The 12,913-nt window shown below is 43.7% G+C and overlaps 1 protein-coding gene across 10 annotated transcripts in view; it reads left to right on the top strand.

The window, feature by feature from the left end:
- F5 (coagulation factor V) overlaps positions 1 to 11,809 on the top strand; it is a 48,544-nt gene extending 36,735 nt beyond the window's left edge. For 5 of the 10 annotated variants that reach the window (XR_015704736.1, XR_015704732.1, XR_015704737.1 and 2 more), the window contains 7 exons: positions 573 to 717; positions 875 to 1,023; positions 1,812 to 1,994; positions 2,784 to 2,878; positions 5,603 to 5,648; positions 6,234 to 6,408; positions 6,534 to 6,669. Coding sequence is in view for 2 of the 10 variants with exons in the window: in XM_087757593.1 (XP_087613719.1) it covers positions 573 to 717; positions 875 to 1,023; positions 1,812 to 1,994; positions 2,784 to 2,972 (666 nt within the window). In the remaining 8 variants the exon portion in view is untranslated. Of the gene's footprint in view, positions 1 to 572; positions 718 to 874; positions 1,024 to 1,811; positions 1,995 to 2,783; positions 3,949 to 5,602; positions 5,649 to 6,233; positions 6,409 to 6,533; positions 6,670 to 11,687 lie in introns of those variants that run through there. The other 5 variants (XR_015704733.1, XR_015704734.1, XR_015704735.1 and 2 more) reach the window with 5 other exon arrangements.
- Positions 11,810 to 12,913: the final 1,104 nt, after the last annotated feature.

Consider the following 12,913-nt stretch of genomic DNA (forward strand, 5'->3'; position numbering starts at 1 on the left):
GCCTTTCCTCATAGCAGAGGTGCTCCATCCCTCTGATCATTTTTGTGGCCCTCCTCTGGACCCTGTCCAACAGGTCCATGTCCTTCTTGTACTGAGGACCCCAGAGCTGGAGTCCTGTCACAACAGTTGAATGTTAAACTGTCTGAATTGCCTACAGAAGGCCTGTATAATAAGTGTGGCCATACCCTGCAAGAGGTTCATTTTATGTCCAGCCACTCCAGCCCTACCAATTACAGCTCCCTTCAGTTTACCCTGAGGTTTCTGCTCCCGAATGGAAAACCTGTTGTCTCTTACCTCTCCTTTTGCCTCCTTACTAATGTCTTCTTACAGACTTATATAGTGCATAGAAATGGGTTGCTTATTTGAACTGAGGCCTTCAGGTACTTCCAAATATGCTAAGACAGGACCATGAAATATTTCAAGTTGCCCTGCAGCATAGCGTGCTCCATCACAGTGGATGGGAGCTAAGGGTGTAAAAAAAGACTACTTTCGTAAAAGAGCGGGTTTTCAGCATCCAAGCTTGTGTTTGCATTAAATTAACTGTGTGGATTTTTGTTTTATTTTTTTAATAGATTTTTGAAGGTAATTCCGATGCCTATGGGGTAAAAGAGAACATCATTGATCCCCCTGTTATTGCTAGGTACATCAGAGTCTACCCAACTGAGGCCTACAACAGGCCTACTCTTCGCATGGAGCTCCTGGGCTGTGAAGTAGATGGTAAGAATGGGTCGTGTGCTGGTGCTTCCTTTCTGGCAAATTTTTTACCTAATACGTTACATGAAGCTAAAATGGTGGGTGTTCTCAATTCCAACATTGTTGCTTAGGCTATGGCTACTTGGATGAACTGGAGATAACATGGTGCTTCTCTGAACAGGTTGCTCTTTGCCACTTGGAATGGAAAATGGAGAGATCAAGAATACCCAGATAACAGCCTCGTCTGTTAAGACATCCTGGTTTAGCACATGGGACCCTTCACTTGCTCGTCTCAATCAGAAAGGAAAGATGAATGCCTGGCGAGCCAAGGTAACAAGTGAAAAATAGGGATGACAGCGAGACAGCTACCGCTAACAGATTTGTGCTGCCTGTGTGCTCATGTGCTTCCTTGCTCACTGTGTCCAGTGCCAAGCGTGGGAGGGTCACTTCACAGCTCTTTAGCCTCCTTTGGGAAGAAGTCCATTCAACTCTTCCAGTAGAAAACTTGCTGAACTTCTGGCAACATCAGTGAAATCATATTTTGAGAGATGGATAGTGTCCTCTGGGCCAGAGCCTGCAGCACTTCCCTGCAGAAATAGCCTTTTTAATTTCAGGAGATGAATACCAGCTGAATATTTGGCTCCAAGGGGTTAAAGAAACCCTTCCTGGGTTGGTTTATAGGCAGTGCAGCTTAATGGATAATGGGGCTGGATGACTTCCAGCAAGGCATGTGAGCTTCTGTGTCTTCAAAATGGAGCTGCATTTCTTCACAAAGCACCTTGAGATTTGCTGGAAGCTACTGTTTTGTATAAGCATTTGGTACTAGTATTATGTATTGCATTTTAATACTGGAGATAAATCTGTGTTATTTTTCATTATGTATTGGAAATTAATGTGGAAATCTTAAGACACCAAATACACCATCTGCAGTGAAGAGGTTAATTGTATGGACCACCAAGAACACTTGTGACTTTTGCCTGAGCTTTACTCTTCTGCACTTTGATACAGTTTTGGTGCATTTTGATGCAGTTTTGACTATCTTTAAACAGGATTTTTCACTTAAGCATATAAAGACATAGACATGTTTGCTAATAGACAACCCTTTTTATCAATTGCAGCTCAACAACAACCAACAGTGGCTGCAAATTGATCTCCTCACAATTAAGAAGATAACTGCTATTGCTACCCAGGGGGTCAAGTCCATATCTGCTGAAAACTTTGTGAAAACCTATGTTATCCTATACAGCGACCAAGGCTCAGAGTGGAAATCCTATACAGATGGTTCAAGCTCAGTGGCAAAGGTATCATCCTCAGCTCAGACAATTATATCATCGCTTGGTTTTAGATGCTGAGCACAGTCAAGGCCCAAAGGCAGAACACCCAGCCAAAGAGAGATTCTCACAGGATTTTAAAATGCTAGGGAGCTAGGGTTACTACAGATAATGTCATAATATCCATCTGATTTTGATCATAGTAATTAACAGTAATAAAAGGAAAGAATTCTCCAAATCTGTAGAGAACGCAGTCAACGCAACTGTGATAAACGGAACTGATGCTATTTGTAAAGGAGGACATTTAATTTGAATGCATGAGGACATTTAATTTGAATGAACAATGGATTTCCCAGGGCCTCTTTTCAGCTCTTTTTTTCTGCCTTGGTTTTATCGTGAAATTAATGTTAGTGAGCAGTTTTGCTGTAACATAGCTGGAGAGCTCCAGCTACCCACGGAGCAGACACAGCACTTTATATTCTTGCCCACATCACCTTACACCGATCTAACCCACAAGGGCTATTAGCAGAGGCAAAATAGGGGAAGTTTCTTTTTTTAGTCCATCCAAATTAGAATGGCAAATTTCATGGTGTGGATGGAAACAGAGGCTGTTTAATTCATTCAGATATTGCTGGCCTGAACTAGCTTTGACCCAGCATTTTAGGAAGAGATTGGATGTGATCTTATGGAAAATCAGAAATGAGCCAGTACATCTACCCTGGATGGCTAATGCAACAGCTTGGAACAATTTTAAAAAGAAAAAGCAGAGTTTTTTTGAAATGCTGCCTTTTAACTAATTGTGTGTTTGTGTATTTGCAGGTTTTCTTGGGTAATGAAAACAGCAATGGGCACGTCAAGCATTTCTTTAATCCACCCATCCTGTCCAGGTTTATCCGCATTGTTCCAAGAACATGGTATCATGGTATTGCCCTTCGGGTAGAACTCTATGGCTGTGATTTTGGTGGGGGTCTGGCTGTGAAAAGGACTGGCAAGTCTGGGAGCTCTTAACCTTTCAGCAGTCATCACGCAGAACAACAATTTTTTTAAAAACCCTTAAAACAGTCATACTTAGTAGTTCGGATGTGTACTTCCTCAAAGGACCTTAACGTTTTGCCAGTAAGAATTGAGAGAGATTTCTCTGGCAGATGTTTCATTCCTACACATACTTTAGAAAACAGCTTCTTTTCTCTGGGAAGAAATAGCAGTCCCTTCTGATTTGTATATCACTTCTTCATTCTAATCAGTACTTTGTCTTACTTTGTTGGCAATACCTTTCTTTCCCAGAAATGAGGAGGGAAGTGATTTAACCTGGCTTATGGTAGGTCATGGAATAGCAACAGTAGAACCAAAGTGAGAATCCAGAACTCCTTGCATTCAGTCCCATACAAACTTCTAGACCATGGAGAGGGGGAGCTCCCTCGAATAGGAAGGCACGGAGAACGGTAGCTGTTCGGCAAGAATACAACCTGGTGGTGGCAGAGGAGGGTTAGATGAAACTGGGTAAGAGAACCATCTGCATCTTCTTTACCATTTAGCCCTGACAGTATTTTCATTAATGGAACTACTCTTCTGCATAGAGCATATGTGGGTTTTTCCCACAATGACTACATCTAGTAAAAATATACACACAGACCAGGAACTCGTTATTCCAACAGACTTTTAGCTAAGCTTTCAGTGGTGTCTTTGGCTTCTATCCTGTAAACTGTTTAATTGCAGAACTTCCACTTATCACACTAGGTACCCTTCAGCAGGGTGGATTTTTCAAAGTAGTTTGTCTTTGAACCTTGTATGGTGTTATCCAAGTTATTTCGGTAGTTTTTCAATTCTTGTATCTTATGGACCATGCATTTCAAAATGAAGGTATAGGAGTGAAAAAAAAAACGTATAAAAGCTAAAAAATATTTTCTTTTGATTTTTTTACTATGTCACAAACTGTTGTCATTTTTCACTGGAAAATAAAGATAATATTGTAGCATGAAAAACATCAATATTTTATTTTGTGTATTTTCCTTAACAATAGTACCCCTTTGGTAATAATTAGTAAAATTTTGCATCATGAAAGTAAAATTTTCAGCTTGATGGGAATTTTCAGTGCTAATTAGAATTAGTTTCAAATGGTGAAACTGTATGAATAATGGCTTCATCTTAAAAGATCAGTTTCTTAATATTTTGTAGTGGTGCTTAATTTATATTTGCTTGATACAGCCATGAAATTGCAATACAAGCCATATTCACTAAAAAAAAAGAAAAAATGTAAACTTTGGAGTCAGGTTTTGCCTTAGAAAACAGATAATAAATGCTTGCTAACTTCGGCAGAACCACGATTTTGGGCAATAAGTGCTAAATTTATGTTTAAGAAGGCCATGATCTTAAAGGTTCTACGTAAGTAATTGCATAGAATCATACATATATATATATATAAAAAATAAAGTTAGACAACTGCAAAATTGATTGCAGAAGCATGACTCAATACATCTGCATCAATTTTACAAGTTGGAGATTCTGCTTTTACCTGCTAATGGATAGGACTTTGGTCAGCTGTCCTGGTTGTGTGCCCTCCCCAACCTCTCATCCCCCCCCCAGCCTGCTCACGGGCAGGGCAGAGTGGGAAAAAGAAAAGGCCTCGATGCTGTGCAAACACTGTTCAGTAACAGCTAAAACATCAGTTGTATTGTCAATGCCCGCTTTAGTCCAAATCCAAAACACAACACCCTATGGGCTGCTATGGTGAAAATTAACTCCATAACACTGGTGTTCCAGTATGTCCAGTACAGGCACAGCAGCTGGGCCCTATGCCAGCCTAGGCATGTGGCCATTGCTGTTAACAAAATGTTCCCTGGCACAGCAGAGTAAGATGATAAGTGCTGCAATCAACAGCAAAAGTCCAAAACGGCCACTAACAAGCACCAGGCTCTAATATACAGTCAGGCAAGCAAGCACAGGACCCTGCCTATTAACAGCTGTAAATTCCACCTAGCACGCTCTGATCAGATGCTGTTATCTCGTAAATCCTCTTGCCCCATGTTGGGCACCAAAAATGACTGTGGTGGCTTGACCCCAGCTGGCAGCGGAGGCTCGCTGCTTGTCCCTCGCTTGCTCCCCCACCTAGCAGGCTGGGGGAGAGAATGGGAAGGGCAAAAACAAGAAAAACTTGGCTTGATACAAGGGCAGTTTAACAAATGAAGCAAAGCTGCATGTGCAAGCCAAGTAAGGAATTTATTTACCACTTCCCATCGGCAGGCAGTTGTTCAGCCACTTCTGGCAAGCAGGGCCTTGGCACAGGTAAGAGTTACTTGGGAAGACAAACACCATAACTCTGAACGTCCCCCCCTTCCTCCTCCTCCTTTCCCCCAGCTTTTACCGCCAAGCACGATGTTGTATGCTATGGGATATCCCGTTGGCTATCCCACCCCCAGCCTGCTCGCTGGTGGGAAAAAGAAAAGGCCTTGGTGCTGTGCAAACACTGTTCAGGAATAGCTGAAATATCGGTGTGTTATCAGGACTGTTTTAGTCACAAATTCAAAGCACAGCACTAGACAGGTTGCTTTGAAGAAAGTTAACTCTGTCCCAGCCAGGCCAAGTACACAAAGTATTTCCAAATGCAAATGGAGGGTTAAATTCTTCATCCATGTTTACAGCAAAGAAGATGTGAAAACATATCTGTACGGATCTGCCAAACGGAAGGTAAGCAATGTTTAGTGAGCCTGTAGATGATTGGAAAACCGAGACCTTTATCGATTTCATGAAGCAACCAGCTTAGATTGAATCTGCCGAGGCTTTGGGAAATTTGTAGGTAAACCAGTCAGTCTTGCACCACCTTTTACACACTATGGGATGAAATCCTGTGTATGCTGAAGTTATTTGCAAAATACACAAGGGGAGCAAGAGTTCCTGCAGTTCTCTCAAACTAAAGAATAAAGATGCGTATCACAGCATGAAGGTTAGCAAACACAAGCTCTTTCGGGCCGAGGGAGAAATGTGGTGCCAGAGTTCAGAGTATACATATCTGGCCAATAATTTCTTCACTCACAAATCTGGGTGGATGCTTTCACACTGGCTTTTTGATCCAAGGGTCCAAAGTTAACTGCTTTTAGCCTCAAACAGTGTCATAATGGAGCTGCTGCCCTCTAACGCTCGTTCCAGTTTCCAGGAGGCCTCAGGGTGCCCAAAGCTGACCGTCTGCCGATGCCAATAGCATAGGGATGGCTGTGCGTGAAGCCCCATGCTTTTCTCACAAGGTGCCACTAAGTGTTTCCTTTTGCTTTCCAGAGGTGGTGGCTGTACTCCGTCAAGCAGAAGTTGCGAAACTGGTTGTGTCTGCACTTGGATTGGAAGTGAGGTGGAAGGACGTGTAAAGACAGTTGAGCAGCTCTAAAGCAGCTACTGACAGCAGCACCGCAGTAGTTTCTTCAGACCCTGACGCGTTAGCTCAGTATTCAGACAGGTTTGTACAGACTGCCCTGTAAAGTCTAAAGCTGATTCAGGCAGGCTTATATGAATCAGTAGGCACGCCACTTGCTTACAGAGTAGATGTAACCTCCATTTTTGCCGTTTTTTTTCTGCTGGCAGTTCTGATCGTAATGCTTGTACTGCAGAGGTGGCTGGACTGAAGCTAAACGAGCTCACCTTCACCAAGGTTTCCAGGAGTTTGCAAACTGGGTGGTACCCTCCACACCACTGGCATAGCAATGGAGATGTAAAGCTGTATATTACCCATGGATTAAAGTCAACGCAGATCATGTTTCTTTGCTCACTCTCTCAGAAACCTCCTGAGCTGTGCAGCAAAATAGATGCAAAGGTGAATCTGGGCTTTGGGGCACTTTACATATTAGAGACATCAGTGAGCATGCATGGCAAAAGTATGTCCATCTGAAGTGCCAGGAGAACTCTACAGAAAAAGCATCAACTAGGAATCTGGTCAGGACTCCAGACAAATACCCAACCTTTTGAGCACCCTCCAGCACCCCCTGAAATAGCCAGGAATGCTGGTGGGCTGATCAGAATTTTAGGGCTGTGCTAAGGGGCAAAAAGAGGGCTCACAACCCCACAAGGGGTGACGCTCAGGGGGTATCTTTCAGGACAGGAGAAGATCTTTTGGACACATACCTGAACGAGGAATGCAAAGGCTGTGCCCGTGGCCACAGATGTGCTAGGGAAGACTGTTTATTAATATGTTACTATTTAGCACCATAGAAATGAGATGCAACGCTGTCCTGGGGTGACCAACTGCTGTTTTGTATGAGTCGGTCATTCCACTTAATCAGCGTTGAATATTCCTCTTCTTGCTCTTGCTCCTGTATTTTGTTTTGTTATGTTTATTCATGCTAGCTGTACATCATAACCAGTTTATCAACCTACACTTTCTTATCGTTGCTGTGCCCCATTCTCCATTTGTTTGTTACACCCAGTACTTGCGTCATGCTTTAATTACGATAATCTCCTCCAGGTAGGTACTCCATCTTCTTGAATGTTTGTACAGCACTCTCCAAAACAGGCGATGGAATCATTCTCAGGGTTCCTGGGCACATCTGTAACACCATTCCTAATGGAAACAATACTACGTTAAGCCCACTGTGACCTAGATACTTCTAAAAGCACCAACTAATTCAGACCAACCTATGTGCTTCTACATTTAATAAAAGTACGGTATATGTTTCTTCTAAGTCTACTTGATCCACTGCTTGCTTTTCTTTGTAACACCTGCTATTGTACGCTCTTTTAGCACTTCCCATGAAAATTTGTCCACCGGTGTCTCCAGTTGTAGCAGACTTAAATGACTTTTCCATTTTTTTTTTTCCCACATAGCTGACTGCAAAATAGTTTTTAAATGTTATGGACATAGTGGTAATGTATAGTGCTGTACAACATGATCCATTTTAGACCAAGAGTTAATCTGATATCCTGTGGCAAGCGATTCCACAAATTCAACCATAAATGTCTTATTTCCAACAACTGTGTGCTTCAGCCTGCATTGTGTCAAATGCAGAGCCTGCTACGGTGTGTGGAGGGTAAGAGAAGTTCTCTGCCAGAGGCTTTTGAATAGCAACCTGCCTAACGACTCCTGTACTTTGGAGAGATGGCTGCTGTTTGTCCTAAGGCTTCTGCAGGTCTTGATAGCTTGGATTTTACACCGGCTTCTCTGTCAGCTGTGTTCCACTAAACTGCAGTGCCGCTTTCTTCCTCCCCATGCACAGCTTTCAGGACATGCTTGGTTTACCAGTCTTGTTGAACGCCAGATCTAGCATGTATAGGACTAGAGGTGATGAAGACAGCACTGGAGGAGATACATGGTGGAATGTGTGGACATCAAGGCATGAACTACAGGTAAAAAGCAGTGAAGGTTCAGAAAAATGAAAAATAAGATGAATTTGTGTTGAACTACAATACCAAAATGTCTTGGACTTCCAGATTATGTATAGGAAAATAGAAGCAGAAAATACGCTCCGTCCATGCTACAGAGAAGAGCTGTTGCATTCTTTTAGCAAGGGACCTCTTCTTACAGGTCAAGGGCAACTGATCAGATTATAGTAATATATTTATGACAATGACTGCTGACCCTCCCTTCACCTCTCTAAAATACAAAGATACAACGCACCCCTGACAGTTTTCTTGCTCTCAAAAAGCCAGAATGGCTCCAAAAAAGCTGTGGCATTCAAAGAATATCCTAGCAGAATTTATGCATATTGATTTTTTTGAAGAGGGGAAGGAATGTTAAAGGACTTAAGAAGAAGGGATCAAGAAGCTGAGTCAATTCTGTTGTTTTTCTTAAGGCTTTTTTAAAAACAGTAATTTACTATTTGACGTCCTGATGTGGGAAAAGACTGTATTCTTCGCTCCACTGAAATTACTTTGTTCTGTTGGTTTTGATGCCAGGGGAACACCTGCTCTGTGCTTGCAGGACGGGGCTATGCTCTTGACTTTGGGTTCATATTTACTCAACATGTGACATCTTAAAAGTCTGGAACAAACCCTAGGAGAACAGGAAGTAACAGAAATGAAGGCATGCTAGCTGAATAAAGTAATCAATGCCAGAGCTTTTAAATTAACCCTTCATGGCCACATAGTATTTGTAAGTCTCCTGTTCAGAGCCCCCAAACTATCAAAGGATCAGAGGGGGAACTAGAAGACAAAGACCTTTAAGGTTGTATCCAGTCTTCTATTCTTACAGATAGCTACAATCTATAGGCTTTCTTCTAAACTAATCATGCTTAATTTCAGAAATAATTTGGCTTTTTTTGTTCTCACTACTTCTGTCACATTTCAACATATATACGAGTTAATAGAGTCTACTTCCCCAAATTAATTACAACGGCCACAATCATAAAAACAAAGAAAGCAGTTGCTGCCTTTTCTCACGTTTATGTGCCTTTGTTCCTTCCACGCTCAGCAAAAGACAAATCTGTTTTAATCCCTCCTTCTGGAGAGTTTCTGGGGTATTTGTACCATCCGAGTGCTCACGCATACCGACAGAGCGCTCTGAAGAACGGCTTCACGAGAGTGCAGAAAGTTTTTAACTTACAGAAGCTTTTCTCCAAACAGCTTGGCAAGACTTTAAGGGAACTTTTCTTGCGCGTATATTTTATAAATTCCTCCACAACAAACTCCAGACCAGAACTGGTTAACAGTACTTCCCTCTGGCGCATTTTTGGGTGAAACCTATCAGAGTTTATGGTGTGGATAAGATGTGACCTTAACATGTTGTTGACTCTGAGACTGAAGCGTGCGTTTAGATGAGTTGCTTGGATCTCATGCTGAGTCAAGGATCCTCTAGGGGTGATTCCACCCTAGATTCACACAAAAAGGGATTCTCAGTCATTAGCACTAAGGAAAGCAGCAACGGTGCCCTGCTGGAGGGCTTGGTGTGATCCTTTTCTTCCAAAGTGCCAGCAGCAATTTCTGAGATTGAGCTGAAAATCTGAAGAGTTCTGGACAGGTACAGACAGATTTCAAGCTTCCCTTGTGCAACAGAGGAGCAGGAAAACACAGCCAGCGTGTCCCTTTGCCTGCAAGCAAGCCTTCTAGTGTACGACAGCCCCGAGCTGTACGAAGGTGAGGCTTCTGATAAAGAAACGGTTTGAGGAAACTCGTACGCTCTGAAGGCAGTTCTGAGTGGTCGAGTAACCCAGCACGGAAGAGTTTTGTCTGGTAACTACTACATGAGCTATGTTGTTGAAGAAAATGTTACTCGCTGGGGTAGGTTCAGGAGATGCACAAGCCAGGGCTGCGTCTGTAAAGGGCAGCCGTCACACCGTGCGTCCATGCTGCAACAGTCGCTCATTCGCTTCAGGTCACACGCGTGCAGGTGGTGCCTCTCTGGCAGGCTTGCGCTGACTGTTACAGTCTTGAAAGATTTTATAGTTATTTCCGCGTAATATTATTTATGTGGAAGCGTTCAGAATATGAGCAATCACTCAAACTGGTCAAATCTTTCTGGTAAGAGACGATTTTCTCTGGCAAATGGTTTCATCCTGTGTGGAATGTAGTCATTTTCAAAACATTCTTCACATTACCTGTCTGGGAAGCTAGAAATGAACAAACACGTAGCTTTGGGATGAAGCCAATCACTCTCTAACATAAATTGTAAGGTTATTTTGGTTTAGGAATTTAAAAAATTACAGTTAAAGGGTAGAAATTCTTCCCCTATTCCTATTTCTTTCTTTTTAAACTTCCTATTACTCCTTTTTTCCACTGAAAAAGGAGTGTGCTTGTTGAGAGAGGTAGGGATCAGGTAAGATTAAGGGAAGAAAGTGTGAGAAACCCTACTTTTCACAGCTTATGTCTTCCATCTTGGAAAAAATATTGGAAGTTTTGAGGTTTTTCTTTACTATCAAACACCCTTAACCTTACCTTACTTTTTCTAGTAGAGTGGTGAGATGGAGGGAGAAAATAGGGAGGAAGGCTAGGGAAGGAAAAGTAGAAGTGAAAATTCAGGAAATAAAATTTTATGTTGTTTCCAAAGGCAGAAAATATTCTGTGAAAACAAAGTAAGGTGAGTTCTTCTGAGAATAAAAGAAACCCTGAGGAAACCTGGAGTACTTAAACATTGCAGGTTCTTTTTCTTGCGCAGTTTTTGGAGGAGAAATCTAGGTTGACTGACTGGCTGTGTATCGCTTCAAGGAAACGGGTTGAGCTGACATAACTCCTTCTACCCCAGCCAATCCTCTGGAAACAGCAGCTGAGCTCCAGCGGCACAGCTCTAGGGATTGCTGTTTTGGAAAGGACCAAGGCCGCCCATCAGATCCTGTGAGCAGCCTGAAAGCTGTGGGAGCTGCTGCCCCTAGGCAGGGCGCGCCCTGGGAACTCCAAGGCTTTACTCTTTCCTCCCACCTCTGCTCGGCGTGAAGCGATGACCTAGGTCGGTCAGAAGATGCAAAGATGCACTACACCTCATTCTAGCAGGCCATATCCTTTTATTACCTGCTACTGAGCCACGTGCTGGCAGAACAGAGGGGCTGCTTAGAGCTCAGTGAGAGGGAACTGTGCGTTTCTGTTTGCTTCCCCGTGGCAACTTGTTTATCAGTCATTGTTTCAGCTCATTTCACTCTAACCATGCTATTTTAAGAGATCAGCAGTTTCTTGCAAATGGTTGAGATGGATGCCAGTATTAACGGGAGCTGACTCTTTTTATTTAGAATTTTGCTTCAAGCTAAATTGTAGTGAAATAGCAATTGTCATCTTTTTTTCTTCTTTTTTCTTTATTTCTAATAAACCTACAAACAAAAGAGAACATGGAGATGCTGAGGAGCAACAGCCTGGGAACAACTGAAAGGAAATTTTGCTGGACCGAGACGATAGCCAGAAAGCAGCAACCCCCTGATGCCAGATGACAGAGGACCAGAACGTTTAGCTGCATTTTACAGAGCGCTGAGTAATTTTATGGTCCTAAAATCTTTTGTAGCTATGTTTATTAAGCTATGATGATGGAGATAGTCATAAAATCCTGCGGTTCAGGGAATCTGTTCTGGGGCTGAGAGGAACCTGTTCTTGCCCACCCAACTGTGTATAGCCAGATGCTTTCTGAGGGCTTTGATTTTGCTTCCTCGAGCATTGACCCCAGGTAGGAGGCAGGATATGCAGTTGCGCGGGTGGGAGGCCTGACCTCTGGTGTGAACTTTCTATGGCATCGGCCAGTTTGGAGAACAAACTGTAGGTATAGAGTAGGAGGCCCTAGCAGTGGTAGCAATGTGGTGGAGATCAAGGGAGCGGAGCGTGGGGAAAGGCAAAGCAGGTAGATAGAGAGCCAATCTGGGATAGATTGAGTAGCAGAACAGCAAATAGTTTAGAGAAGAATTGGCAAAGCTGTAAGAATAGTAGTCCTGGGGGAAGCTTTAGATAATTACTTTGAATGTAATAGGTTTTTTTTTCTTCTCTTGTCTAATATTTCTTCTGGCTGGACAACAGGGTGCAGCTTTTATTAAACCACAGAAGCGGTTCCAGCTCTTATCTTGCTAAAGGGCAGAAAGCGGCAGAGGTCAGCAGCTGAATGCATTTGTGCCAGGACAGAAAGCACCGGCACAGCAGAGCGGGTAAAGGATCTCTTTGTCGAGATGTTTTTCAGGAAAGGCTTGTACCTGCTCCTCGGGGGAGATGGGGAATGCTGGGGGCAGAGCAGCCTGCGGGGTGACCTTTGCTCTCCGCGGTCACTCTTGAACGCGTATCACAACCCGTAACACGCGTTGTGTCCGTCCCTTTGCCCAGGCGAGGAAGGCAGCGCTTACCCCAAGGGCGGCCCCCCCCCTTTCCAGCCGTCCCGCCCGGGCCCCCCACGCCGCTGACCCCGCTGCAGCCCACGCCGCGCCCGCCCTCTGCGCACACGTGCTCCTCTCCCGCCACAGCCCCTCCCGCCCCCCGCTCCCCATTGGCCGGCCTCGCCGCAGTCGGCGGTCTCGCCCAATCGGAGGGCGGCGCGCAGCCCCGCCTCCCGTGCGCCGGCGAATGGGCTGTAAGAG

The sequence above is a fragment of the Nipponia nippon genome, unplaced genomic scaffold (genome assembly GCF_047370975.1).
Source record: "Nipponia nippon isolate SJK-2023a ecotype South Korea unplaced genomic scaffold, ASM4737097v1 scaffold_2, whole genome shotgun sequence".
NCBI lineage: Eukaryota > Metazoa > Chordata > Aves > Pelecaniformes > Threskiornithidae > Nipponia > Nipponia nippon.